The following is a 27,996-nucleotide window of genomic DNA, read 5'->3' on the forward strand; positions in this document are numbered from 1 at the left end:
GACAGACAAACACAGTACACCATTTCAGCGCCCATTTCACTGCAGCGTCACTCAGAACTCAAGTAAAATGTCCTACAAATACAAACACTTGCACTTTATGAAATTTTTAGGGTATCATTACAAAACATAACAGACATAAACTCTAAGTACAAGAAATATACAATAGCTACTGCAAAAGCAAACAGCAATGATTCAATTTCCTACTTTTTACTACTTAATGTTTCATTAAAATAGTATTTTTTCAAATTTGTCTGTTAATATAGTTATTTACAGTATTTTACAGGCAAATGAACGGAGTCATTCTACTGTAATCCACTTCTTCTGTGAATTTCCCAATTCTGCGACTAATAATCATGTACATAAAAAGTAAGACTAACTATATTCGCCAGCTCCTCTTTTTGTTTGCGGGCCTCTGCTCGGCCCTCCTCTCTGGCCTCAGCCAGTCTCTGCTGCAAAGCGTGTGCGTCTCGGTCGAGCTGTTCTCTCTGTCGAGCCAGCTCCCTGGACAACTGCTCGCACTGCACCTCCACCTGCATGTGTGCAAAAACAGAAGGGTTAACAGAGTAATAACCAGCTGTACTAGAACAAAGAAAACAAAAAATGATGTTGTGAGTCAACACCGAGGTTGAAGAACATATGAAAGCTGAATATGTCCCTAATTTCAAGTTACTGGCGATGTTTGAGCACCCTCTAGTGGACGTATGATGATAGTGGTATTCCCATAAGCTTGTATATGTATACAGTGTGTGTAGCTTATAAATAGGTAAATCTGAGCATTAACAAATGCAATGCATTCTAAATATTAACTGTATTAAGCAAAGATGGCAGTTAGCTGGAAAGTTGTGTGTGTGGATGCTTCTCTGACCCTAGCTTTCTGCAGGTTTGCTTCCTCTGCCATCTCCACAGCCTGTTTGACCTGGAGACAGGCTGACCACTCCCTCTGTTGTGTCTCTTGCTGACTCGTCCTCACAGCACGCAGAGCCACCAGTAACTCATCACGCTCTCTGAGGAAAATCAGACAAAAAGGAATTAAAAGCAGAATCTTAATGGTACACTTAACTAATTCTAAACTAATGCTATGGTTTACGCAGTCAGTATGCTGCTGCTAACTTCTGATTGATTCTGCAGGAAGCATTTGTTACCACTGACTTTGTGAGCCTGTCAATAGCCTGGACATGCAGGTTTGTGTGAGTCCCAGCCAACACAGCTTCGTGCTGTGCACACTTCAGGCACAATCCTGCCACACGAGGAGCTCCATCAGCCTTCAGTGCATCTGCGGCCTGCTTCTCCCTGTGTCTCAGGCGAAGCTTCACCTCCTCGCACTCCTTCTGACTGACTGACAGATCCTTTCTGAGAATATCAGAGAAGGAAAAGTGTTCTAAAAAGAATTAAAGATAACTGATTTTTACAGACATAAGGTACATTTGCTAGGGTTAAAAATGACTAAGGTTTTGACACGGAGGGGATCAGAGATGGGCTTGGTATAAAAATGTAGGTAAGCTATGACTTATTTTGACCAGCCTACAAGAAATGGACTTTTTAAATTTTTCTCCAGTGAATTACCAGAAGACAGATAAAAAAAATTCAGGTCGGAATGTTTCTGTGACACCGCGTCATTGACAGCAAATAATAGTTTGGTTATTGAAACTATATGTTGATGCTCAAAGTTGGTTATTCAAAAACTCATGCTGAACAAAAACGTTATGTGTTTTGCACTGTGACACTGAGTGGGTGTCCACTTGATCTGGTTGCAGTTTTAAATAGAGCATAAATGTCTTTCTCAGCCCTGAACATTTTACGTTGAGCTCAAAAAAAAACTAGAAGACAACTTGAAAAAATGAGCATTTTGTTTTTAACCAACTCCTCTGCACTTTTAACTTGGAAAATATTTAGTACAAAATAAACATTTTTTCCAGGGTATCATTAAAAATACTAAAGTGACTAAACAAAAACCAATCTGCAGACTCTGAGGGCGTCAGTGGGAGGAACTGACCTTTTCTTCAAGGAATGACCCAGATGAGTTTCTGCTCGTTTGATGCCGCAAAGAACTAACCTGAGAGAGATGACCTGCGCCTCCAAGCTTTCCATCTGGGCCTGGTAGATCACCTTCAGTTTTTCCTGATGAGCACAAACATCTGAATCTAACTGGATAACTGGATGCAATTAAATATACTGCAACAGCTTCCTATATAAATGTACTAAAAAACAGAATTCATGTTTCTACTGTTAAAGTTTTATTGGAGGAAATTAGCAAAAGACAAATCTTAAAATACAATCGGGGACCATTGTGCATTAAAATCTGATGAACACTGAGGTAAAAGAGAACTGAATGGCAACCAGTAGAGACTCATCTTTCCTACCAGCTCATTTTTCCATGTGTTGTGTTCTTCTTTCTGTAGCACACTGTGGTCTCGAATGGAGGCTACGTGGCTGTTGTCGATTACTTCGTTCAACTGAGGGAAAAAATTGGAACGGGTGAACAAATCTTTAATTTGAAAGATGCTTTTATGATGCTTAAATTCAGTCTGTTGAACTATAAAAACTTGGCTACGTTAACTTTATATTTTAGTGTCTCTCTACTGAAAGTGTCCAGAGAAAAATGACTAATGCAACAGTCACAATATAATAGGAAAACAGCGTTTGGAGACCATAGCATGACTACAATTAATGCAAAGGGCTTGCAATCTCATTCCATCCTCAAGCCTCAGTTGCTGTTGTCAACGCAGCAACGAAATGACCGTCCTATTTTTATTTAAGTGTGACTGAGCCATTAGGTAACCTCAGTCTTTTTTATTCCTCTCATTATTATGTTTGTACTATACGTGCCTTCATTGTTACATGCATTACCATTTTCACGAACACAAAAATCAAACCAATGATTTTCACACACGCACAAATTACCGTGGAGTTTCGGATCGTGTAATCTTTTAGGGATTCATCCACAGCTTTGGCTTTCAGTTCTGAACGTAACTTCTCATTTTCCATCACCACTACTCTGATCCGCTGTTTCATTCCCTGCAGCTCCTCCTGAAGTCACACAAACAGGGAAGCCGATTAACATCCGTTCACATTAGCACACTGGTAATGAAGGACGCGCGCACACACACACGTACATTTGTGCACACAGACCTTACAGAATTTAACCTCAGCTTCCAGATGTTGGATGTATTCTGACTTGTGAAATACAGGAACCAAATCCTGAAAGGCAGGTAAACTGGACATCCCCTCCTGCCATGCAAAAGGGAAAGAAGAGTAAAAAGTAAAAGCCAAAACACAGAAGAGCAGCAAGTGAAGTCAGTTTTAATTTCATTTTTATTTCAGTTTAGCTTTCATTTGTTTTCAAAGTGGCTTTGCACATTTCACTTTTAGCCCTTTTTTTAAATTTTACTTTTTTATTATTAGAAAGTGAGTCGTATTTGTCTGTGACAATTTTAACAAATTTACAAGGCTTCCCAATGCTTGCTAGAATGACAAAAACTAAAACTAAGGGCCTTTCCTGTTTATTTTTAGTTTATTTCACTTAGTTTTCACACCTACTTTTAGTTTTTTCTTTCATTTTAGTGAACTATAAAACCATGGTACATTCAAGTATGGAGAATTGCTCCTAATCTGAGTATCAGTTCTGTAACAGGCCTTCGTCAGATCTAACGCATTTAAATATTAAACCATGCAAAACTGCTCATTCTACCTTGGATGGAGACTGTTTCTTGGAAGGGGAGACAGGTGTGGGAATTTCTCTGCCCTGCTTCAGCAGAAGGCTCTTCAGCTGATTAACTACAAAAGACATTAAAAATAAGTATGTACACAAACACATAAACACTTTATTTAAACTTTGTGTAAAAAGACTGTGAGAGGGGAAATCTCACCATACTCCACTATAAGGGCTGGGTTTTATCACATAACCGACTTACAACTAATCAGAAACATTTCATCACTTGTCCAAGTAACTTCTTCGGTCTCAGCTGACTGCACGTTTCCCAGCCTTATAAGCAGAACAAGTGCATAATTTAGCACCATTGCGGGTCGTTTTAGAGCAAACACCATCCCCACGGACACAGCAGCCAGGGAAGCAAAAGAACGTCATATCAAAGAGCTCCTTATTAAAATGTGGTTATCACAGGTTGGTTAGTCAAAGCTGGGAAGAATGCTATGAGCGATCCAGGAGAGAAGAAGGACAACTGCTGCCTAAGGAAACAATCTGATCTCTTATGTTTCGGGAGTATCAGAACAGCTGAGATGCATTTTTCTTTTTTCAAAGCACCATGTCTCTGTGGTTTGAAACACCAAAAGATGATCCGTCAAAAAGTGGTCCACCTTAATGATCGGGTGCCCCAGAACAGACACAGTAATACAGTACATGCAGCTGCCAAGACGACTGCAGTAAATTATACATTATCAGAGAACCCAAACAACCACTGGCAGATGGGACAACACAGAATATTCAGTTTGTCAAGCCAAGACTGCATGTAATTATACCTACAGGGTACTGCCCAATCTTTCAATGTTGAGGAAGTTTGCATCCCGGGCTGGGAGGAACACTTGGTTATGTAAAAAGAGGGGTGACCATTTTTTAACACTGGAGGGGGCCTAAGAGTACATCTTTCACAATCTTGCAATGCTATGATTTTAGCCACTCCTCACTGATCAGTGGTCGTGACAGTTGGCATATTAACAATCACGGGACTGAGCTCATTGCACATTGTTGCGCCAATTTCCGTCATTATGCAACTATACTGTTTATAAGGTTGAGAAAGCCTGCAGTCAGCAGAAAAAGTTACTTGATTGGTGTAAGGTTTCTTCCAATGAAATGCTTACATGTGAACAGAATCAACTTTCTATGTATTCAATCAGTCACCTGCTTCACTCTGTGACTTTTGGTTCCATGCAGCCTTGTCCTCTTCGGCCATGGTTGTATAATGGTCTTCATCACCACCTCTGACCTCCTCCACCTCATCTCCATCAGGGTCCAGCTGCAGCGGAGCACTGCTCAGATGCTGGATGCTTTGGTTGGCCCGCTCTGAATTCAGCATACACATAGATGCCAGTGTAACACAGTATATGATTTATTTGATGAAATGCACAGACAACCACAGAAGTCTATACAGCAAACAAATACACCTCCAGTGTTGTGTTCACGAAGGTAAGCAGGTGGCACAAAAACTAAGCTGTAAAATCTCAATTTCACCCATTTATTTTAGCCAATCAGTAGCCAAATAATGCAAAGCTTTTATTTTGCCTAGGGCAGGCATCCTAAAATGAAACCTTTAGAGCAGTGGTGCCAATCATAAGGCCCGGGGTCTAGAATCGGCCCAGCAGAGGCTTCAAACTGGCCCATTAAATGGCTTTGGAAAGGAGAAGGAGAACAGAAATCTTGGACTTTTAATTGTATTTTCACAAGTTTTCATACTGATAAAGACATCCTCCATGGTCATTCATACTACACCAAAGTAATTAAAATTTAGATTTCTGCAATTTTACACATTTACTTCTTATACTTTCAGCCCAAAGAGTCATGCTAACAAATCTCGGGGATTAAATATGTAGTTAAACTTCTGTACACCGGCAGCAAGGGCAGTTTCCCTGGTCCGGTTCACATGAGATCATAATGTCTCCTTTTTAGCTGCACTTTGAGCGCCTGGATTCAGAATCTGAAGCTTCATTTGATTGTCAGCTTGTGTTTTCTTTTGGTTTAAGATTGCATTGACACTTATGTTCTGTGAAGTGTCCTCATATGCTGCCCCAGCAGCAACAGGTGGCAGTCATGTGCCTGTCACCTGTACTTTTCCACCAATAATGGTTCTTTTCGGTAACATACCTCTAGAGATAATGCTCTATTGGGCTCTGGCGGCATAAATTTAAGACACCAAGTCGGTTTCATCTTACTATGTGCTAACTAACCATCCAACGACGCTCTCTTGAGCTGCCCATTCAAACAGGTTAGCAAACGTAGCACGACAAAACATTAACATACGCCTCAGCTCCTTCTGCATGGAGCTCGGGTGCTCTCCTTCATCTTCATCCGAGTCTGTCGGTTTCATGGATGTTTAATCGTCGTTAAATCGCACTGTTAACTAAGGAAACATGCTAGGCTACGTACAACAATCAAAGCGACAACCATCACAGCGAGCACGACGTAACGGTCGTCAAATCCCAATGGAGGTGTGCTTAGTTCATTAACCAGTATCGCCCGAGAACAGTTCCCTTTAAGTAGTGAATTTTAGATTTTACGTCACCGCCCCTGCGAGAAATCACATCAGCTTGTACCCTAAAAGCAAAACGAGGCAACCATTAGCTTACGGGTCAGGCTTCCGTAAACACACGTAGCTGATGGGAATTGTAGTTGTTTTTTGTAGTCATGATACAAACGCGAGCGCTTAAAGACGAAACGGTTTTTTGTTGTTGTTGTTTTTTTAACTCCCTAAACCCAGTTGTGAGATTACAGAAATGTTTTAATCGACGCCAGTAGGCAACACTTAATGTTAAACTACCTTCCTTGGTATTTATAAACACCAAATACAAGTAATACTCCATATTTTAAAGTAGTATACCTTTATTTCTTATTGTCCATTCATGTATTTTCTCAGTAATTATAGGGAGTTTTGTTTTAAATGGTTTGGTATCTTTATAGCTCTTTCTTACTAGAAGCCTCATTCACACACATATTCATATAAGTTCCTTTTTTTCTACACCTAAGGACTTTTAACACAACATTGGCACACTCGCAATTTAGTGGATGCACCAGGGGTAACTTAGGGTTCACTATCTTGCCCAGGATACTGAATATGTAGACTGCAGGCCGAGACTCAAACCAGTTTACACATATGATATTCCAGTTGACAGACGACCGACTCTATCTCCTGAACCACAACTGCCTTAGTTATGCAAACATTTTAGAGCTGTCTATCAGTGCAAGAATCCCTTATTGCTCTTTTAGAAAGAAATATAAACGTGACTAAGTATATGTTGTGATGTTAAAACAACTCCCTTGTTAGATGTTATAAAGTAAAACGTTTAATCATCTCTGTGGGGGAAATTACTGCTGCAGTGGAGACTATGATGTAGATGAAAATATAAACAACCAAAATAGTTAAATGCAGTTTATTTTGTTCAGCTAAAATCACCTTAGGGAAAGTTAAGAGACCTGAAACTGCAAGGTTAATGACCTGCTCCATGGTGTTTTGTTGTGATCTGTAGCCCATCGGTTTCACTTCTTTTATCATTGCCATCTAGACAGTCCAGTGACGCACTGTTGAGCACTCCTACAAGCATACACATACTTACACACAATGATAGGATTAGAGATCCTAGATTAGAAAGATTAATAACTGTGAGATTGCCTGTTGGATTACTCAGAATTACTTTTATAACACAGGACTTTGGGTTATGAAACTGTGGAAATTTCACAGATGTACATCTGTAACACTTTTACTTCCTTTATTAAAATAAGTAGCTTATGAAGGACTCTAATATAGCTGTAAACCAAAATGAGATCATTTTTAGATATCCTTTACTGCATTTGTCATGTATGAGGTAATTGGGGGTGAAATGTAACACAGCTATATCACATTAAGCATTTTAATAACTGTAAATGTAAATACAGCACATGTATGTGTTTGTTTTATATTTTTACTGGTAATCAAAACTTACTTGAATATTTACAGTAACATGTTTAAGTCTGTTGACGAATGACAGTCATGAGATGTGGCTGAAAGCACAGAGGAACTCTGAATGAGCAAATCTAGCTTTCAGTTAGAAACATTTATTTTAAGCTACCATTAATCAGGCTGGTTAGGACAAAACACATTCATATGAAGGACAATTCTGATACTGACACCTCTCTGTATATACTGTGAATTTTACACCTGTGGTATTTTATTGGTAGCTTATTAATTTACTTTTAAATAGTTAACAAATGAATGAGCAAACACTTTAAGTGTTCCCTTATCTGTGTTTTTTTTTCAGCTTATGAATGCCAAATAAACAGGGTTAGATCATACTTCATGTGGCATGTACAAATTGTACTTTATATACTACTTGAATAATAATTTTAATGGTTTATGTGAAGAGCCTGAGAATGGCATTAATAATCACTCAAACAAACTGTGTTCTGCGTATTTCACCTCACTCTATAACCCAAATCTGAATCCCGCCTCAGTTTCCAGGAATGTTACAGTACTTGAGAGTTTTAAATGGGCCAAAAAAAAAAAAAAAAAACCTCAGTTGGTGGGTGTTTATGTGATACTGTTCGGGTGAATGGGCGTGCCTTTTGTTTGCTGCTGTTACAAAAGGGTCAGACAAAGGTAACCATGGATACACCCTCTTCCTATTGCACAACAGCAGATGACTTCCTGTCGAATGAGCTTCTGCTGTACTTTTGAGTTTTGCGACATGTCAGTTTTCAAAAGAAGAGGCAGTGAGTCAGATTCATTCATGAACAGACATTGTGCAGCGATCTTGGTTTGACATTTTCATTCATACTTTATTGATGACAGCTTAAACACAGAGTTTGGGCAGCTGTTTTTTTTCTGTGTAAATCAGGGCGTTTTGCAGTCTTGCGAAATACCACAAACATCAAGATGAAAACTTTTCTTGTATAATCCTTGTGGTTACATATTTGAGAGTTTGATATCGGCTTGATAAAGAGGCTACAACTAGAAGGTCACCAAACTTCCAAGTGCACCAAAGCTCCTCTTTCACTGCCTTTTTAAGGAAGTTCTGGTAATGGCTCACCTTTTTCACTACCGCACAGAGTGCTACTGTAACCATTTCGTTCCACTATCTATATTGGATAGTTGTAGTTACAAGTTACTTGGCTGATTAGGATTATTTTGTTCTACAGGTATGATTACCTTATAAAAAAGTGGTGCTTTCTTATAGATTAATCTATCCACTGGTGGATAGATTTAAAAAGTACATATTTGAATGCTTGTCTATTTTAGCACTGCGGGTTTTAGACACATAGCCAGTGACGCAGTGGTTTTCTTTATTCGGAATAACATAAATTCACACCTCTTTAGCAGATGCCTCTGGTTCTCCCTGGTCTGCTCGTCTTACTGGTCCCAGCTACCTTAGGGCGAGAGGCAGGGTCCACCCTGGACAAGTCGCCAGACTGACACAGCAGGGCTAACACAGAGATAACACAGAGAGACAGAGAACCATTTGCACTCAAGTTCACACCTGTGGACAAGTTAGAATCACCAGTTAACCTAACCCCACTAACTGCGTGTCTCTGGAATGTGGCAGAAAGCCGGAGTACCCAGAGAAACCCGATGCACGCACAGGGACAACATGCAAACTCCAAACAGAAGGGCCTCGTCCAAATGGTGGAGTCAAACTCAGGACGTTCTTGCTATGAAGCAACACTGCTAACCACCATGCAGCCCTAAATTAATAAATATAATGCCTTAAATAAAACTGAAGTTAATTAAACTGAAGACGATGTTGTTGCTGCAGCGTTAAAAGGTACACAACAACACATTTTTGTCCCAGGCCAACTTGACAGGTTAATCAAGCCTAGCAGACTGGAGCTGTATAGCATTTAGTCATGTGTTGGTCCTTATCTAAATAAGAATTTTAAGAATTTACTGGGTCTGGTATGTAACATTTTGATTGATTTATGTATTTGTGTACGCACTTGCATACTATTTTCTAATTGCAAACTTGTTAATATACTTTTTGCCTAAGTCATCTCTCTGTCAGGATAAGCTATTCAATGAAGTCTGGCAATAAAAATAGGCTATTTGTAATCTGACTGCAACTAAGGTGCTAAATTTGCCTCACTATATTTATTCATACTGCGTATGAATAGAAAGGTCTGCTGCACCACACTCATGAGAAACCTCAAGTGAAACACTTCTTGCCTGCTTGTCAGAACGGTTTTACAAGAGCGTTTGCATGTTGGGGTATTTCCAGGAAACCGCATCAGCCTACCAATCTCCCCACGCACAAACCTTGCAGTCCCACGTTTGTTAAATGTCACCTCAGCCCTACCATATATAAGTATTGCCAATTCCCCACCTGTAACTGCCATATCTCCCCTTACTCCAAATTCCCCCCTCCCACCGTATGACCCACTCCTCCTGAGTAAACTGCGTTTTCTTTTGTGAGGGTGGGGGTTCCCTTTTTTCTTTTCTTTTCTTTTCTTTTTTTAGCACAAAAGCCTTACAATAACCTGGAAACAAGAATATAGTGACCAAAAAAGAAAAGAAAAAAAAGCACAGAAGGAAAAAACCTTATTGTTTGTGCTTCTTTTATGGAAATCTGCATAACTGACAAAAGAAAGAAGAACATCAAAGGCGGAAAGAAGAAGAAAAAAATCTAACCCAGTTAAGCATATGGGAAAATGGTGCAGTCTGCCACATCTAAACCAGGCCTCAGTAGTCATTTATCTGATGTTTTTGCAGCACCCACTATACTTCCTACACTGGAGATGGATTTGGTGCCAACAGAGTGCAAGTGCTTGTCTGCAGAAACAGTGTTAAGCAATATCCAGCTTAGTAAAGAGAAGCAATAAGAAGAAGGTTGAGCATCTGAGAACACAAGCAGACTCCATATGCAAGTGCATGCAGGCTAGAACACATTATAGTGTTTCATATACTGTATTCTCCTGCCCCCTACTAACCAGCCACAAGAAAATAATAGAAAAAAATGCCAAACAAACCCATTTGTAATGCTACTAATAATAATTTGAGAATTATGTCTCTCTTTTCTTTTTTCTTTGCCTATTTTGACAACTGTTTATCCAACCCAGTTCAAGCTTGGTGAGTGTGTTGCTGGGGACTTGACTAAGTATGATGCCAAGTTTGACATCATTTGGATGAACACTTCCCATATTTTGGCTAAAAGTACTCTCTTACCACTGTTTCCCCTGTGTGGCTGCCGCCTGCTCCACTCTCTGTGTGTGTTGAGGCATATACATACAAACAAGGCCATATTTAGCTATCTTTATAAGGACCTTCACTGATCATAACATCATAACTAAGGGCCCCAGGCTTTACCCTGACTCAATTATAATTTTAACACCGAAACAGTATTTAATGAAGTGTAGGGAGTAAAAAGCAATAACTTTTGCATTGTTCTAGCTTCTTTCAGCTGCTCCATTATTCACAATGGGTCACCACAGTGGACGGACCTGCGCACTTTTACACCAGATGGCCTTCCTAACACAACCTTCACAGGAACTTGTGCTTCCTACTGGTCTGGAACTTTCACACATTAAGTAAACCTGTTAACCACTATACAACATTACTCATTCGGGACAAAACTCTCCTCACAATGACAGCCTGACGTGCTTCTTTTTTTTGCCTTTGATGTCGAGTCACTGATGACCTCAGTCACTCATGCATTGGTTGAATGAGCTGTTCTCGAAAAACCCGCAATGTTCCCATTATGCAAAACCTCATTTTAAACTGGAACCATCATACACTTAAACATAAATGCAACAAGCTCATCTTTACAACTTTCTTTTCCAAACAGCAACTTACCATTCCAACCCAATGAAGTTTAAGTAATCCTAATCCCATCCATAACCCTAGCACTCCCCTATAATTGTATATTTTGGAGACTTTTTTGGGGGAAAACAGATATTTTTGATGTATGTCACTTTGAATAAACGCTTTCTTTGTTTCCCAATTGAAAATATTTTGGAGAACAACTTAATAAATCAATAAACATATTCTAATTGCCTAGTTCTAGAGTTAGGGTCATCACATATGATGTTTGTGGTGTTGTTTGCAAGCAGGTGATGCATTTGAGACTCATCAGTAAGTTGTACCTTCAAAAGCTTATAATAAACTGTCCCCTGACAGCGATTGCACTTGATGACATGGGGCTGCACGTTAATATGATTTTTATCAATATAATAAAGGTTTGACGCCAATCCTCACGCAAATCAAATTCTACGGTTCCACCTGATGTCAAAATACATCCACACAAGTATATGCGCACACACACACACCCACACACACACACACACACACACACACACAGTAAGTACAGACCCAAGAAACACATCAGTCAGATTTCAGATTTCTTAATAAAAATAATTCATTTCAGGACGACATATAAATAATTATTGAATCACACAATACAGATATTTTGATATGAATAAATACTTAACAAATAAAACCAGGCTTTTTTCATACAATACCCTATTGTCAAAAAGTCACACAAAGAAACTTCCACACCATTTGCATGTTTTGTTACACCTTCTGCTCTTAAGTCGATGCTCTGTCCCTACACAGGTCGGAGTACCATTCCTAAATGCCTCAGCAGCTTAGACAAGTCATGTGCAACTTATGTGATCTCCTCCCAGTCAAACTCAGTAAGAGCCCCTTGTTAAGAGGTTATGATGAGCTGAGCACTAATTGGCCTTGAAGTGATTAAGGTTTGTCTAGAGGTGATTAAAGCACACAGAGATCTACGTCCAGGCCGTCAACACGTGGGCTGGCCTGACAGCTTTAGATACAGTTGAATGAAAAGGCAGACCAAGAGCCTGGTTGTCTATGCTTTTCTAACTAGAGCCACAGATGGATATCTGCCTACAGCTGAAGTAAGAGGGGAAAGAGGTTCCAGTTATTACCAAATTTGAGTCTGATAAATGTTTTATGTTTGAGCTTATCTTTACAGACAGACATTTCTTCGTATCTGAATAAAAGATAAGTTCATGGAAAGATGGTGTCCATTAGGGGGTTTTCAGCATGAGAGATCTGGATTAGCTGAAGTCGGTGGTTGCGCAGAACAGGAGATGTCAATCTGTGGCACTCTGGTTAGTTTAGAATGGTCCAGGCTGGTCGTTTTTAAGGAGGTAACAACAACTGTTTGGCAATTGATGGCACGTTTTTTTGTTTTTTTTTCCTCTTTTGGCAGAAAAAAAAACAAATATATCAAAATACATTTGAAATTCAAAAAAAAGAAAAGAAAAAAAAGAGGAGGAATGTCAGTTTTTTGTGTACTCCAGACGCACACGCGCGTACGTTTTATCTGTATGTGTGTATGTGTGTGTGTATTGAAGATGAGGCATCGGGTTGGAAGGTCCTACGGTATGGACTAAGATCCATGTTCACAAAAGCATTTTTTATAAGTGGGAGCACTGATCCATAATCACTGATCAGGCCCCTCTGGTCCATAAAATTTCAATCACTATGTAAAGGCAAAACTTATCGAGGATCAGCCCCAATACTGTGCTGCTGTACAAGCAGCACAAACACATTCAGATAGACAAGATTAGCCAAAGCAGGCAACAGGATTGCTCTCTGAAGTTTTGAAAGTGATGCCTTGGCACATCCAGGAGGGTGAAGCAGAGAGGAATGCATCTTTACAGGTTCATTTACCTACACATTACCTCAGGCTGGGGTGGGGGCATACAATCTCACAAAGCTGTGTTTGCATGTGTGCGTGTGTATACGGTAGTAGGGTGGATAATTATCCAGACTTCGCCTGTCCTTGTAGTCTCAGTTCTCCTCACAGTTGCCAATCCCCTTTTAACAGGACTGACGATATTATGTTCGTGTATACACTGTGTAGATATGTGTGCGCATGTGTCTATGCGTTTCTAGGTGCTTAAGTGGTAAGTAAACAGGAAAACAACGTCCAAGGCAACAGATTTGTTTTGGAGAAAAAGGGAAATAAGAGGAAGGAAAGGAGGTTTCGAAAGAGAGTGAGTCCTGTCTCTACTGTGATCTCTGCCTTCTGTCCGCTGAAACCACCAGCATGTTGGCTACAATGGAGAGGCTTGTATTTCTGTACATGTAGCACCAAAACTAACAGGGGCCTGCCCTGTTTGTCCTGCACAGTTTATAATTTGTTTTTTTTTTACGTTCCATATCAAGCAATTTACATCAGATATGTAACAGTAATAAGGTTAATTAGCCTCAAAATATAAACTAACCCTGCTATTGTCTGGCTAATGGAAGAAAATCAATCTTTGACCATTTTTACAATATTGACTGCAAGAGAATCTTTTTGAAAAAAAAAATCTTTGTCTGGGTTGTGAGGACATAGATGAGTGATTTAGGAGATTTAAGCAAAACAGTGGTGAATGCCATTTAACTTAATTTCAAGCACTTTGCTTGCTTTCCTTTGGCCCAGTTTTGCACACTTCTGCTGACTACTTTCACAGAGATTTGCTGTTGGGCATGCCCAACTACTGCATCTCTCTTTCTTCAGAGCAAATGCTAGACAGACAGGCAGACAGATACACAGATGGGTTAAGACAGACAGTCAGACAGACGGGGGGTATAAATCCTTGGCTGTGGTCTAGAAAGCAATGTCAGATGCTTCTTGTTATGTCGACATACAATCATTTTGTCCGGCACGATTCACTACGTACCTCTAAATACATATTGTACACAAGAGTTAAGTCAGTTGCTCTGACATGTAGCCAAACCTCTCACCGTGTAAGTGCGCAGGGCACGTCAGATGATAATAATTGCACAAAGAGGTATTCTGGAGGCCATGTCTACTGCGAAAACACACACACTCACCACCACCCCCACATACACACACTCTCTCTTCACATTCTACATGGGGGGTTTGATTTTCAGGCCATAAGGTAACTAGTTAGTCACTAGCAAGTTAGTTAGTTGGTTAGTTAGTATCAGAGGTGCATTGACTGGCATGGAGAGCCCACAGCAGGGCGGCGGCTCTAGCGTGCTAGCGATGTGTCATCATCGCTGTCGTGTGCATGGGCGCTAAATGTGGTCAGCCGCGGTAAATCTGTTTGAAGTGGTCACACTCGTTGCAGTAGCCCTGTTTCTCTTGGTTGGCGTAGTGGTCACAGCCTTGTGTCCGGCACCGCTGCTTCGACTTTTCTTTGGGCGCCTGCGCCCGTCTTCCTGGCTCTCTGCCCTGACCACGCGTGTGGCACTCTGGGCAGAGGTCTGTGCAACCCGGGGACACATTACTGCAGCCACTCCGCCGGCACTGAGTCTGGGTCTGGGATTGCTGCGAAGATCTGGGTTTTGCTGCTCGTTCGCGCTTTTGTACAGAGAAAGAGCGAGAATGGAAAGAACCGTCAACAGGCGAAGAAGAATAACACACGAAAAAAACAAGACATGTGAAGAACAGTGAGGAGTTATGAAGGTATGGCAGATACCTACCAGAGGAGGGGACGTGCGATTTGCGACTTGGTTAAGTCTTGCACTTTGCTCTTTTACGTAGCACTTATCACAGTAGCCCTCCAGCATCACCTTGCCAACTGCACCACACCCAGGCCCACGACATCGTGAGGCATTCTGGAAGCCTGTCTCCAAACCATGCCGACTCTGGGCCGGGGCAGGAGGAGGAGTCAGGTCTGGAAGAAACAGTGGCCAACATAAGCAATGTGCCATATGACATTTGAATAACAACAAACAGAACAGTTAAATGAGATGTTTATTAAGACAGCTATACGGCTTTTATAATAAATTTTATATATACGAAAAGCTTGCAATGCAAGAAGTGTTTTCTAGTTTTGTTTTAGGACTTACGGTGATTTGTCTGATAGTCTACGTAGCAAATAGTGCAGAAACCCAGTTTCTCAGGTGTCCCAAAGAACTGGCAGCCAGATCTTTTACAAGGTCGGGCCACAGGGCCCTGCCAAGCTGAGGTGTGCCCTGGAGTTAGAGTGAGGCATGGCCGCTCAGTGTCCCTGGCCTGGGTCCAAGCTGAAGATGAGGCTTCAGTCCTGGGATTGATCTGTTGTGGCTCTCCCCTTTCGGGAGCCTGCTGTCTCTGCATGCAGGGTGGACACAAGCCATTGAATATCCTAAACGCCTCCTTTCTGCACATGTTACATCGCTCTGTCTCGGTCTCACAGCCTCCCCACTGGTTCCAGCCGGAGCCCTGGGCTGGGTGGGGAACAACAGGCCCCCCATTGGTCCCTGGCAGTCCTGTAGCGGCCGTTCCAACTCCAGGGGGTCCATGGTTTTGCCTGGAGTTGAAGCAGCGCTCACAAAGTCCATCATGCTCCACACTTAGAGTGAAGAGGCAGCCGGGTGTCTTGCACTTCATTGCATGTGTTTCACTGTATAGGCTGAGGCTGGGGGCGGTGGGCGGGGCTGAGCGGGGACTGGATAACACTACTCCTCTCCCAGATGAAGAGCATGGGGGGCTGCTACTTCTGGCCCCTCTGGAGCTCACCTCAGTCTCTGATCCCCCTATGACTCCTACCCCACCTTGTAAACCTCCCTCCTTAGTCTGAATTACCCCTTCTATCCTCGCTCCTCCACCAGTAGTGGCCTGCCGCTTTTCAAAGCATTCATGGCAATGAGGCTGCGTGTCCACAGAGACATAGAAGGTGCATCGTGGTGTGGCACAGCGGATCTCAATAAGTGAGAGCTGGGAGACGGAGAAGGGTGGCGGACGCTGTGGCTGGGCGGCCCATGCCTGCTCCTTGTCCTCCTGCCAGCGCTGGTACTCATGGTTCACAAGCTGTAGGTAGTCCTCCATCAGGTTCATGTCTTCAGGAAGGTTTCCCTCATCCAGCCTTAGGACAGAGACATACAATGTGGTTCTTAACTGCATTTTATTACTTTTTCCCCTTTCAAATTCATAGTTAATAAAAGTAGTTTGGCTAAATTATCTTTGATAATCAGTCAAAAACAATTCTTATGCCATGAGCTGTTCAAAGCTGCATTTAACAATGGATGGAGCTTATAATGCCCAAGTACCTTGCAGCTTTCATAATCTGTGTAATGTCATGGCCCAATCTGATAGGGATCTCTATCAGGTGCAGGTACTCTTTGAGGAGCCTCTCTTTCTGCTGCTGCTCCTTCTCCATCAGAAAATGAACTTTCAGTTCCTCAAAGCCATTCCGCCTCGGGTTGATCAGCGGTACTGCTCGGATCTCTGGGAAATTCAGTTAAAGATACACAGAGCCAAATCCATGAACAGGGGTCCTGCTTTGTCCCTTTATCGTGCCAAATATATAACACCTATTTCTTTGTGATTTGTACCTGGACCACTGTCTTTGATGGTGATGAGGGGTGCAAAGTGCTGGGAGTCGTAGCCGAGCACTATTGGGTATTTGTAGCACTCTGTGGGTTGCCAGTGTAGAGGCAGATAAATCCCACCCACATTCAGAGGAGAGATGGAGGTGCCGGATTTCATACTCCTGACCACCTGGTCTGTTGAAAGAACAAAGATTTAAGGGTTTATAACTCTCTAATAAATGACAATGAACAACTTTTATAGAGCTGCACCCAATTCAAGCGGAATAAATGGAGCAATGTGCAGTCATTTTAGGATTTTAGATCCTGAAAAAGCAGGATTCGCTCAAATATGACTGCAAACATGTTTCTGCATATTTATTTTTTTATATTTTGAAGTTGAGAAATCATCAGTATCCATTTGAGATTCTTTATTAAGATAGACACTAAGTGACACAGTGCATTAAGATGACTTCAAAACAACCGAGAGCAAATGTTGAGGAATGCTGGTGATATATTATACATTACAAGATGTGCTCTTACAAAACCAGTGAGTCTTTGAGGGCTAACAAGGATAAATAAGCATAATTTGAGATGATAAAAAAGGGAGCACCTGCAATGACGATGATGGGTCTGCGGAGAATGTTGGAGAGGATGAAGATGTGGATGTCCTCCAAAGAATCAAACTGGAGGCCATTGCTACTGGAGACTGGCGATGCCATCTTCACAATCTTTTCCCACTCATCCTCCCAGTTCTGGAATAAATGCACACAATTAGGAAATAAACTTCTGCATGAGTGTGCTGTGGATTCAATTTCTGCAAACATTTCTATAAAATATTTTCTAGGTGAGAGGCGAGGGACAGGTTATTATATCTGGCCCGAACTATGACATGAAAGTAGAATTATTAATCTGTGGGTTGCTTCTAAGAAATAAAAAGTAACATTTCAATACAAAGATTTAAATGTTACTGTGTCACTTGCAAATAGGTTACATGCGCTAGCACAGTTTTCTCAATGCAAAGTAATGGGAAATGCATCTAGTTGAAAATTCATACCATGGTGGTGTATCGGAGTCCAGTTTGGGTGAACTCCTGAGATTGGAGCAGCTCTGCCTGGAAGCGAGCTTTGAAGACGCCCGTGTCAGTTTCTTTCAAAACACCATGGAGAGCTTTCCGAAGAACCAGGTCTGTGTCCTGAACACCCAGCATGTACTGAGAGGCTGCATGAAGCAAACAGTTCCCATCTCCTACAGACACACAAAGAGGAGGCAAGAAAACACATGTGTTTTTAGTACTATGGTTGGTTGATTTTGTACACAGGACACAAAGTTCTCCTTCTGTGAATAGGCACATGCACACGCACACATACAAAGGCTATGCACATACAGCATAAAAAACAGGCAACTGCAGTGTGTACACACACACACACACACACAAGTGTAACTAAAGTCTGGGGATTTCCAGGCCGCTGGGCTGGTCGTTAGTATCTGGTGTTTCGACTATTATATGACCCTTATACATCTAACAGTACACACGCCACAGACAAGGTTGATAAAAATGACCCGTAATTTCCCCGGAACACGTTTTTGAAAAACTGAATCTTTTTACAATCTAAATCTGTATAGAAAACCAGAATTCTCACATACATATATTTGTTTTTGCCAAAGTGTGTGCCTTTACCTATATTCTACTGACTGGCTGCAGTGATAAAGACTTGGTTGCTGAAAAGACCAGTGTGTGAGAGCGTGAGCAGCTAAAAATCCAGGAATTTTATTTATTCTCCTTTGGCAGTACTGGGTCTTTTTCTCATTGTGAAACAGCAGAGCCCATATTTGTTAATGTGTGCAGCTCTGAAAAACCCTGTTGCCACACTAAACACAGGAATTTCCCTGTACTAACTTCTGTCTTTCATGCGAGTGCATGTGTGCGTGCTCCCCTCCTATGATCCCAACTCATCAATGCTACTCAGCTGGTCCTGTACTTTCCACAAAGGCGTGACTTGGACCAGATGGAATGTTATCTTTTTAAATACTACTATCAACACCCGATGAATGCTGTGATTAATGAGCAGAGATAACATGGGTCCTCACATGCACAAGCATATACACATGAACTGTAATGTGTACTTCTTTTTTTTCCCCTCCACAAACATTTACCTGGCAGTAACTTCATACACATAAAGCATCTGCACCCTTCTTTGTATAATACTGCTGTATTAAACAGACATTTTCAAGATCTCTCCTCTATACATGAAAAGTTTAAGTAAGTTTAAGTTTAAGTAGGTTTAAGAAACAGCTAGGAAAAAATTTCTAAAAAAAGGATCATAAAATGTTGTTTTGTTTTGATGCAAGTGTTAAATAGGCCAAAATCTGATCTCAGTGTAGCATTAATTGTTGTGTGGCTCAATTAATGCAATCTGAGCTACAGTTGTTTTCTTTCAACTGAAGGAACATCTCACTGTATTTAAAGAGAGAGAAAAAAAAAAAACACTTCTCCATTTTAGACCAGCTAGATGTTGTTCCATTTCAGTGCTCTTGCATCACTCAGCAAAAACATAAAATGCAAGGCTTTTTTAATAAAAAACACCAGACATATGTAGGCCCAAAGGTACACACAAATCCAAACAAATGTCCACACACGTAATCACTTCCTCTTGCACGAAAAAAAAGTCATGATCACAAAGTGAGGTGCCTGAAAACTAAAGATGAAAGTGGTTCAGCAGCTCCCATCAGGTTATATATAGATACTTCCTCTGTGGCAAGCTGGGGAACTTCCTGAAAACATATCAGTGCAGAGCCAGACTTAAGTTGATTTGGTCACTGTCCAGGTGACAGCACAAGTTTGTGACAGTGTGCTTCCAGCAGGGCTGCACTTTCCCACACATTGTCTGCAGGTTGTTGTGTGAGAATGGCCCAAGATTTTTGACTGTAAACAACTGCACTAATTATTACCAAACTAGAAAAACGTTCATAGATTATCCACTAAGGCCAATGTCCCATTTTACAGAAAGTGATATGGAAAATTTCACTGGCTCATCCTTTGCTCATGCGTCGCCTCCTCGTCAAGTTTTTCCTTGTGTAGTCTTGCTTATAAAAACAAAGTGCACATACCACATACCCCAATCTAGGAGGAATAATGTGGATGCCCCAAAAGAAACCTAAAAGCTTTACTTGTAAGGCAGAACACTGCAGCAGTGTATGTGTCCTCCCAGTAATTTAACCATGAAGTTAGTGTATTGTAGCTGAACAAATCCTTCCTGATGGGGACACATGACAGACATGGGATACTGTTTGGGAAAACCCCACGGATGTGTCCGAGACATTCAAGACAGAAGAGAGACTGAATTCTAATAAAGCCTTGTTTTACTTGGAGGAAAAGTTGGATGCATCAGGAAAACGGATGTGGCTCTGTTATTTTAATTGAAGCGGAGTGGAAGTTTTATGAGTCTGTTTTTTTCTTTTTGATGGTCAGTTATATTCCGTGATCTTGCTTCGTAATTAAGCTGGGCTCGGGAAAATTGGTTATGGGGTTTTGATCTTTAGTGCATTTGCATAGACCAAATGAGATAAGGATTTTGGGTTCACTGGTAAATTCAGGTCTGAGATGATGTGGAGACAGATATCCGAAAACAGCGCTGGACATCAGTGAACAGACTTCTTCTCTCTCACGTTTTCTTTCTGTATGTGTGTGTGTCTGCTGAGCTCCAGTGACTCAGCAGCAGTCAGTCAGCCCTGTGTGTGTGTGTGTGAGTGTGTGTGTGTGTGCGTGCGTGTTGTCCGTCCTCTGCTCAAAGTCACGTCTGGGTCCTTCAGAGTTAGACGCTCCGGCACTAAATTCTGTCTCCTCTTTATGACATCATCTTCGCAAACCAGGAAATTCCAGCCAGGTTACTGGCAGCAGAAGTCATCCATTTTGGTCATCAATTAAGGGGTCTTTGCGAGGGGGAATTATGTGCTGATGACAGTTACAGTAAGTCCTTCAGTGCTTACTAACTTCAGAATTGGCTGGGACCCTTTCAAAGAGTTTCACTATTTAAAAAAAAGTACTGTAGGACATAACACACCCAGCAAGTTCCTCAACCATTCAGTAATTATTCAAAGTAACTTCTGATATGTGACCAATGTAGGAATTTCTCACATGAGAAAGAAAGAAACTATTTCCTCTGGAAACTCACATGTTTAGCACAAAGCTGCAATTATGACTGATTTCCTCTTCCTCCTTCTGTTGTGAAGCTATAGCTGATGATTCCTCTCAAAAACCGTCCTCCCCATTAACTTTAAAATAGATCTGATGTACACAGCAGCTGTGTTTAAGCTACTGCAGTATAGATGGAAAAGGCCACCAGAGACACACACGTTTGCTTTAACAAGGTCTGATGAGCTCTAACAGATCATCACAAACACAAATCCATAAAGTCACATAAAGTCAGGCAGGTGGGGAATTTAAGGTAAAATGGTGTGTGTTTTTTTGACATCCACTGACATTCACTAACACACACCTACACAGAAAAAGAGGGGGCATACCCCAAATGCAGCAAATGAAAAACTGTGGAAATAGTCGGGTCTGAAACATCACAGACAGTAAATAACAGTCCTGCATGTGACGCCAGAGAATTTCCCAGTACAGAACTATGATCAGAAGTAATCAGGCCCGAGTCTACATGTTTGCCTGCCCTGGGATGTTCCCGTCTTACAACATTCACGTAACAGAAAACATGACTTAGCAGTGGGGTGCCTAAAGTCAAACGCTAAGGTCGGCACAGTAAAACCAAGGGGGCTGCTAAATGAGTCTATGTGAAAGCGGAACTCGCGTCCCTTGATTGTTGTCATTTACAGTAACCCTGCCTGTGAGTAATGACATCTCAGAATTTGCATATCAAATAGCCCTGACTCATAAGAGCTCACCATCTCTCTCATAGAAAATGAAACAAAAGCAAAACACATCCTGTGTTGAGCGCAATATGTTTTGCTTCTAAAATCAAGGAGAAATGGTTCAACATTAGCTCTGTGACCAATCTGCTGAATTGTTCTATTCGTGTTGAATATCACCTACTGCTCCAACAGCAGTTATTTACGGTGCCCTCTGCTATACAACCAATAATATAAAACATCTTTGAACATCAACAAAGCTTCGTGGAGCTTCATCCACTTATAAGACCACCACAGAAATCTGGTTTACTGTAGCCTCCATATTCCAGTACAGCTCCTCAACATCAGCATAATCGTTCTTACCATTGGTGCGTAAGGGCACCATCTTCTTCAACTCCCCACACCAATTGAGCTTTTTCTCCTTCTCTAATGAGGCCTGCATGGCTCGGTCCAGGATGGCGGCCTGAACCACCTCCCTGAAGGCCTGGGGGAAGTGGTTCATGGCGATCATCTCCAGCGTGTACCGGTGCATACCGCGCAGGTGGTGCATGAGGCCACCGCTGGCAGCAGGCTTCACCACATCGTTAGGCACTCGCTGTCGGATCTTCACTGCCTTGAGCAGGTTGGAGACAAACAGGAATTTGGGGAGGAAGTTCTGACCCTGCGACATGGCGGATGGCTGGCCAGGTGAATGGAAGGAGGGGAGGAAGAGGAGCAAGGAGGAGAGGAGGAGGAGGCACCAACCACCGATGCCGGATCAACGTGGAAACTGGATGGAGAGAAGCGGAGAGGACATGTTATTTCACAGCAGGGATGTGTGGGAAATTTTCAGTGGAGAGTCCCCTTCCTAACAAATTAAGACTTAAGGCACAACTTAATTTACAGTTTGTTTGGGAAACTACCCATCACAAAGGATGATTCCAGTGTGGAGGCTGTATGGTGCTTTTTCCTGGAGATTCTGCTGGGCCCAACTGAATAAAGTACACAAAGACCCCTTTGTATTCTTGTTTGTTCTTTTAATTCTCCTTTTTGTCTTGATGGTTTTTGAGAGTTTCCCTCAACAGGGCTTCCTAGTGTCCCACTGAGCTCAAAGACTTCCAACAATAAACGGGTGCTTTCCAGACCTTAACCGAAGGCCACCCAGGGCTTCCCAGGCTGATGGGAAGGTCACAAGGCCTCTTCCCTCAACAGCCTGCATAAAGTCTCCGTTTAAAAGGCTGGGAATCATTAGAAAAATTATAGGCTTTCAGTACAGACAATAACACTGCTCTCAGTACAGGAGGAAGATAATCTAACCTGGGTTTACGTCACTCCCTGAAGTCATTTAAAAGACAAATAAAATACAACTTTCAGCCACGTTTCCCAATTTGTTACAGTAATTTGAAAGCTAGGAAAATTAGGGAAACTTTTGGCAGTTTTTATACTTTAAGTATAAAGGTACTGAGGTTCAATGCACAACCTCTATACCCAATTTGAGTCAAGTTTGCTGAAGGGAAGGTTTTAAAGGACTATTTCCCCTCACATTTCAACACAGTGAAGACGCATTAGCAGTTTAGAGGAAGTAGAAAGTAATGGTCAGCAAGTGGGCCTGGAGTTTTGCTGACTTTTAAACTTCCCACAACATCCTTCTATCAACCTCTGGCAAGCTGGCAGTCAGGTCGGAAGATACTGTTCGAGTCCACAAACACCTGAACAGCGAGCTTCTATTGGCCTCTGTGCCTTTACTACCCAAACAGCAGCAGGTGCAACAACAGACTAGGCCGTGCTAAAGGGCTAGTCAGTCACATGAGGGACCAGACAACAGACACCTGGATGTCAGGGAGCATGTTGACACGAATCATTAGCGTGGCGTGCTGTCACAGCGGGGCACACTTTAAGGCAGACAGACAGCAGCACCCGGGTGGACGCTGCGGTTTAGGATGGCTGGCTACACAAAAACACAATAACAGGAGACTTTGCTGACGTTAAAGGCTTACGTAATTCCAATGACAACTACCTTTGGAACAATGTAGCGTTCAATCGCGTCTAACAGCGCGGGTATCGATACACTGTAGCTTCGCCGATGCCACATTTGGCTGTTTAAATGTCCTGCTATCCGCTCGAGGGTGACGTCTTTGTAAACAATGGCTGTCAAAGCCACTGTCGTGAGCAGGCTTCAAGCTTCCTCCGTGTCCCCAGAAACACGACCATACATTACTCAAGGCCCAAACGTGGTCTTATCCACCAAGTCTCACCCAATTGCTAAGAAATGTGTGTCCACATGGGGAGGCACAAGGAGGGAAGGCTGGCGTCTTACCTGTGTAATATGTCGGGGTAATAACAAAAGCCTCCCGGATGCTCAGGCTAGTCCTCTCTCAGCCACTTCACTCAGCCTCACCGCAGCGGTCCTCGGCGCCATTCAACCTTCTCTTTCTTTCAGTATCAGATCTATTTTGGAGCCCTCGCAGCCTGCGAAGCCTTTCAAAAGAATACACACGTACGATAATGATAGTTTTTTTAAAACAAGGAAAAAGTCCAAGTCAAAGGGGATTTCCACACGGGGACTTTCCGTCCACCCATTTTCCTCTCTCTCTCTCTCTCTCTCTCACTCTCTCTCACTCACACACACACTCACACACACAACCGCTGTAGTTGCAGCTCATTGCCACCAGGGGGTCTTTACTATCTGTCTGACTCGATACTGAAAAGCATATCCCACCTACTGAGCACAAAGGAGCGTCACCGAGGGAGGGAGGCAGTTCGCGTCATACTCTATTTCATGAGACAGCCTTAAAAAAAATAAATCATTAACCTTCAGAATCAGCAAATGAGTAAGGAAAACGAAGCTCATTACCTGATTGTGAAATGGATTTGAGTTGTTGACTGCATTCACTGATATGTGTATTCATGGTCTGATGACTGTAGCTATTGAAACAATGATGCGATGGTGCTTTAATTGTTAGCAAATCATGTAAATATAATTAAAGACTTTAGGGTTCTTGGGGATTCCTGTCTTGCTCAAAGATATTTAAGAAGCAGATGTGAGCTCTTTGCTAACCCGCTGGTTCATTCACTACATTAGTAAGTTAGCTCAATGTTCATGTAAAGTGAAGTTTTCTTTTATTTTGGCAAAAGTTTCTAGCTCTTCCCACCCAAATCACAAAACAAAAATAGGTTTCCTCTTAAAGGAAGCCTCTTAACCTCCATATGTCTCCACCTAATGGAAACGTAAACTGACACTTGGTTAAATTGTGCCTCTCATTTTCGTGTGAGTTCAATACTAAACATCAACAGATGATCTTTGCTCGAGTGTACCAAGAAAAGTGTGCACCTTCCATCATCCAGCAACCCACCTGACTGGCTGTCAAGGCGGCTAAAGCATTACAACAGTCAAGTCACAAGTCTGTTGTGCACCTGTGGTTTGTTGTGGTTGACAAGTTTTATTATCTTGACTGAGCTTCTAGTATGTGGCAGAGCATGCTTAACTGTTTTACTGCGGTCTACCATTCAGAAGCTGCAACGGAAAAGTAGTCAGAGCTTTAAGTTTTATTTCCAAGTGTAGCGTTTGCTTAATTTGTGCATTATGCTAACACATGCAACTTGCTGGAGTTGCATGTGTTAGCATAATGCACGCGAAAAAGAGGCGTGACACATTTAGATGACACAAAGAGACAAATATTTTTAGGCTTTGTGTGATGGGTGTGTTCCAACATAAATAAAGTTTCAGTTTAGCATTTAGGAGGAGGTGAAAATACAAAGTTGGAAAACGCCCACATGCTCCAAGTTACAAAGCAAAGTTTTTAGATGGTTTGATTTCCTTAAGTCAATCAAAAACTAAACATAAATTCAATTTGCAGTACTACTGGGACCAAATAGTTAAAGAGCTACATATAACTTTGCATTGACTTACTATACAACACACTGGGGCCAGTATTTTTTTTTTTTATTAAAACATGCACACACACCCTGATTTCTTTTTTGATTAACTTGTCAGTTTAACTTACCAAAGTCTTCTTGACTTCTTGCATTTATGAATTAAAGGAGAACTGAAGTTGACTAAGTCATTAGACAGGAAGGAGCGGTAAGTTTATACTTCTCTCTAGTCCTTTTGAAGCATAAAATCAGAATTGCTTATATATATATATATATATATATATATATATATATATATATACATATATTCAATTAATATATTTGGGATTTTGTTTTGTTGTGTCTAAAAATATGGATTGTACATTATTCCTTCAATTGTTTGAAATAGGCATATCTATCTAAATTTGCAATGAAAAAACAGAAACTCACTAAGTGAGCGGGGTAAAGCAAATCAGAGAGTTTAATAAAGGAGCTGACACTTTATTTGCAACTGTAATTCACACACACACACGCAGACACAAATATGCACATGCACATTTAAACTGTGTCGTGTATTGCGCTGTCCTGGGCCACTTAAGATTAGAGTAATGTGCCATGACCCACTCTGTGATTCCCACCCCTAATTTTTAGTGTCGTAAAATAGATAAATCAGAAAAAATAACCAAGTACAAATAGTATATTTTGCACAACGTGCAAATACAAGTATTCGGTCCAAATCCCAGCTGTCATGGGCCGAGAAGCAGAGCACAGTTACGACAGAACTGTCGCAAATTAATGTCGGTCTGTATATTTGTTCTCAGTTAAGTGATAGATAATTTATAATGTCATCTTTTCAGTGTTGAATCAACCATTAGAAAGACCCCAGAAACTTGGTTGTCATTAGATTTCAAAAGAAGATTAATCCAGCCAGAGTCACAGTAACTGAAAGTAGCTTTAACAAGAATTTGACATCCTGACAAACATGTTTATTATATAAGGGCAGGATTCACGTAAATCTAGAGTAGGCCTGAAGCTGAGGTAAAACTTTATTCTATATTTTTCCCACTGTGGACAAATATCCACTTCACCGCTGTGAAAGAAGATAGTTCGTCTTAATCTTGCTGTTGTTATCCTGTGCTGATCCTCACTTTTTATTTCCTTTCTCCTACCTGTGGAAAGACTCCTACTGCTGTGTTGAGTTGCCCCAACAGTAGAAACTACATTTCAGTTTTCTACCTACTCGGGGAAAGAAACTGTTAAAAAACACCTGACAGCATTCACGAGGAATGAGCTCTGTGAATCAGTCTTACCTTTCGAAGTTTCAAGCTGTTGCCCCTGAGGTAATGCTTTGCACGCACCGGCTGTCAAACGAACATCTATAAAGTCACTTTGACTGACCTCAAAAATGCCTTTGACTGAGTAAGTGGGCACTTAAGAAAAACGCATCTAACTCTGGTCTGTTTTGACTGAATGCTGCTGAGGGGGCTATTGTAGATAAAGCTAAAAATTTCAGTTTCCAAACTTTTTAAAAGTTCCTTACTGAGTCACATGCTGGCTGAGTCACTGGCTGGAAGTCAATAATCAATACTAGCCGGCTGTGGAAGTGGTGAAAGCTAAGTAGCATAGTCATCAGCACATGGAAAACCCCAGAAGGGACAACTGGCCCACTCCGCTGTTTCAAATCACCAGTATGAGCAATCCTCTTTTAGTCACTGCCCCCACCACCGCCACCACTATTGTCTCATATCAATGCTGAACTTTTCCCTCATTAAATGACCTATATTAGACCAGCAGATGATACTGTAATAAAACCACCTGACCGTTATACTGCAGGCCGCATTTCCTTATAACGTCTGGAAGGATTTATGTCTGTCAAGAAAAGGTCAAAGGATTCCACAATAGTGCATACTTTTATAACTTTCTTCTCAAAACTGAATAGTTTTTCAGTTAAGTTACATTTTTGAGGATATGCTGCACACCATGCTGAGATGGGGCAAGTTTTTGGCTAATAGATCTTTGGGAATCCCATTGTTGGTGCAAAAATAGAATTTTATGTCTGTCAAGCTGTGTTATTGTTAGCATTTTTTAAAAATATATAGAATAGGAACAAATGTGTTTTTGTGACAGGCTGCTAGTAGCAAAGTCCCAGGAGATGCATTTTACAATGGGGTCTTTGTTAAGTTGTCTGTTATGTGTAGACAGAACACTGCTTCATCCCTCTATAGTTGAATAATTCATAGGTCAGTGCTTAAAAAACAACAAAAACCCCAAATATTCTTTTCTTAAAATAGACAGGTACAAGGACTGGACTGAAAATGAGTGAAAAAAGTGAAAAAGCAAAAAAAAAAAAAAAAACCCAAAACAACAACAAATTAGAAACCCTTGGAAA

The 27,996-nt window shown here is 41.4% G+C and overlaps 2 protein-coding genes across 8 annotated transcripts in view; both read right to left on the bottom strand.

The window, feature by feature from the left end:
- The window catches only part of sdccag8 (SHH signaling and ciliogenesis regulator sdccag8), a 68,204-nt gene extending 56,314 nt beyond the window's left edge, over nt 1-11,890 (bottom strand). Inside the window, exons 1-10 of one of the 5 annotated variants that reach the window (XR_014877779.1) lie at nt 5,972-6,491; nt 4,856-5,017; nt 3,689-3,774; nt 3,130-3,228; nt 2,902-3,027; nt 2,361-2,453; nt 2,054-2,118; nt 1,150-1,350; nt 866-1,004; nt 378-530 (exon numbers count right to left, since the gene is read on the bottom strand). Coding sequence is in view for 4 of the 5 variants with exons in the window: in XM_085183707.1 (XP_085039833.1) it covers nt 378-530; nt 866-1,004; nt 1,150-1,350; nt 2,054-2,118; nt 2,361-2,453; nt 2,902-3,027; nt 3,130-3,228; nt 3,689-3,774; nt 4,856-5,017; nt 5,972-6,038 (1,191 nt within the window). In the remaining variant the exon portion in view is untranslated. Of the gene's footprint in view, nt 1-377; nt 531-865; nt 1,005-1,149; nt 1,351-2,053; nt 2,119-2,360; nt 2,454-2,901; nt 3,028-3,129; nt 3,229-3,688; nt 3,775-4,855; nt 5,018-5,898; nt 6,492-9,009 lie in introns of those variants that run through there. The other 4 variants (XM_085183711.1, XM_085183707.1, XM_085183708.1 and 1 more) reach the window with 4 other exon arrangements.
- A 130-nt stretch (nt 11,891-12,020) lies between these two features.
- tnfaip3 (tumor necrosis factor, alpha-induced protein 3) lies at nt 12,021-27,264 on the bottom strand. 3 transcript variants are annotated; one of them, XM_085183705.1, is made up of 10 exons: nt 26,918-27,264; nt 24,073-24,233; nt 22,140-22,545; nt 17,965-18,155; nt 17,521-17,662; nt 16,935-17,105; nt 16,650-16,827; nt 15,468-16,465; nt 15,099-15,292; nt 12,021-14,976 (listed from the first exon to the last, which is right to left on the bottom strand). In XM_085183705.1, the coding sequence occupies exons 3-10, from the start codon at nt 22,444-22,446 to the stop codon at nt 14,701-14,703; spliced, it is 2,457 nt and encodes an 818-aa protein (XP_085039831.1). In that variant the 5' UTR covers nt 22,447-22,545; nt 24,073-24,233; nt 26,918-27,264; the 3' UTR covers nt 12,021-14,700. The 3 variants fall into 3 exon arrangements, with proteins under 3 accessions (XP_085039831.1, XP_085039830.1, XP_085039832.1); XM_085183704.1 differs by lacking the exon at nt 26,918-27,264 and having other exon boundaries at nt 24,073-25,806; XM_085183706.1 differs by lacking the exons at nt 24,073-24,233; nt 26,918-27,264 and adding an exon at nt 23,773-24,066.
- Nucleotides 27,265-27,996: the final 732 nt, after the last annotated feature.

This window comes from Neolamprologus multifasciatus, chromosome 13 (genome assembly GCF_963576455.1).
Source record: "Neolamprologus multifasciatus chromosome 13, fNeoMul1.2, whole genome shotgun sequence".
NCBI classification, from domain to species: Eukaryota; Metazoa; Chordata; class Actinopteri; order Cichliformes; family Cichlidae; genus Neolamprologus; species Neolamprologus multifasciatus.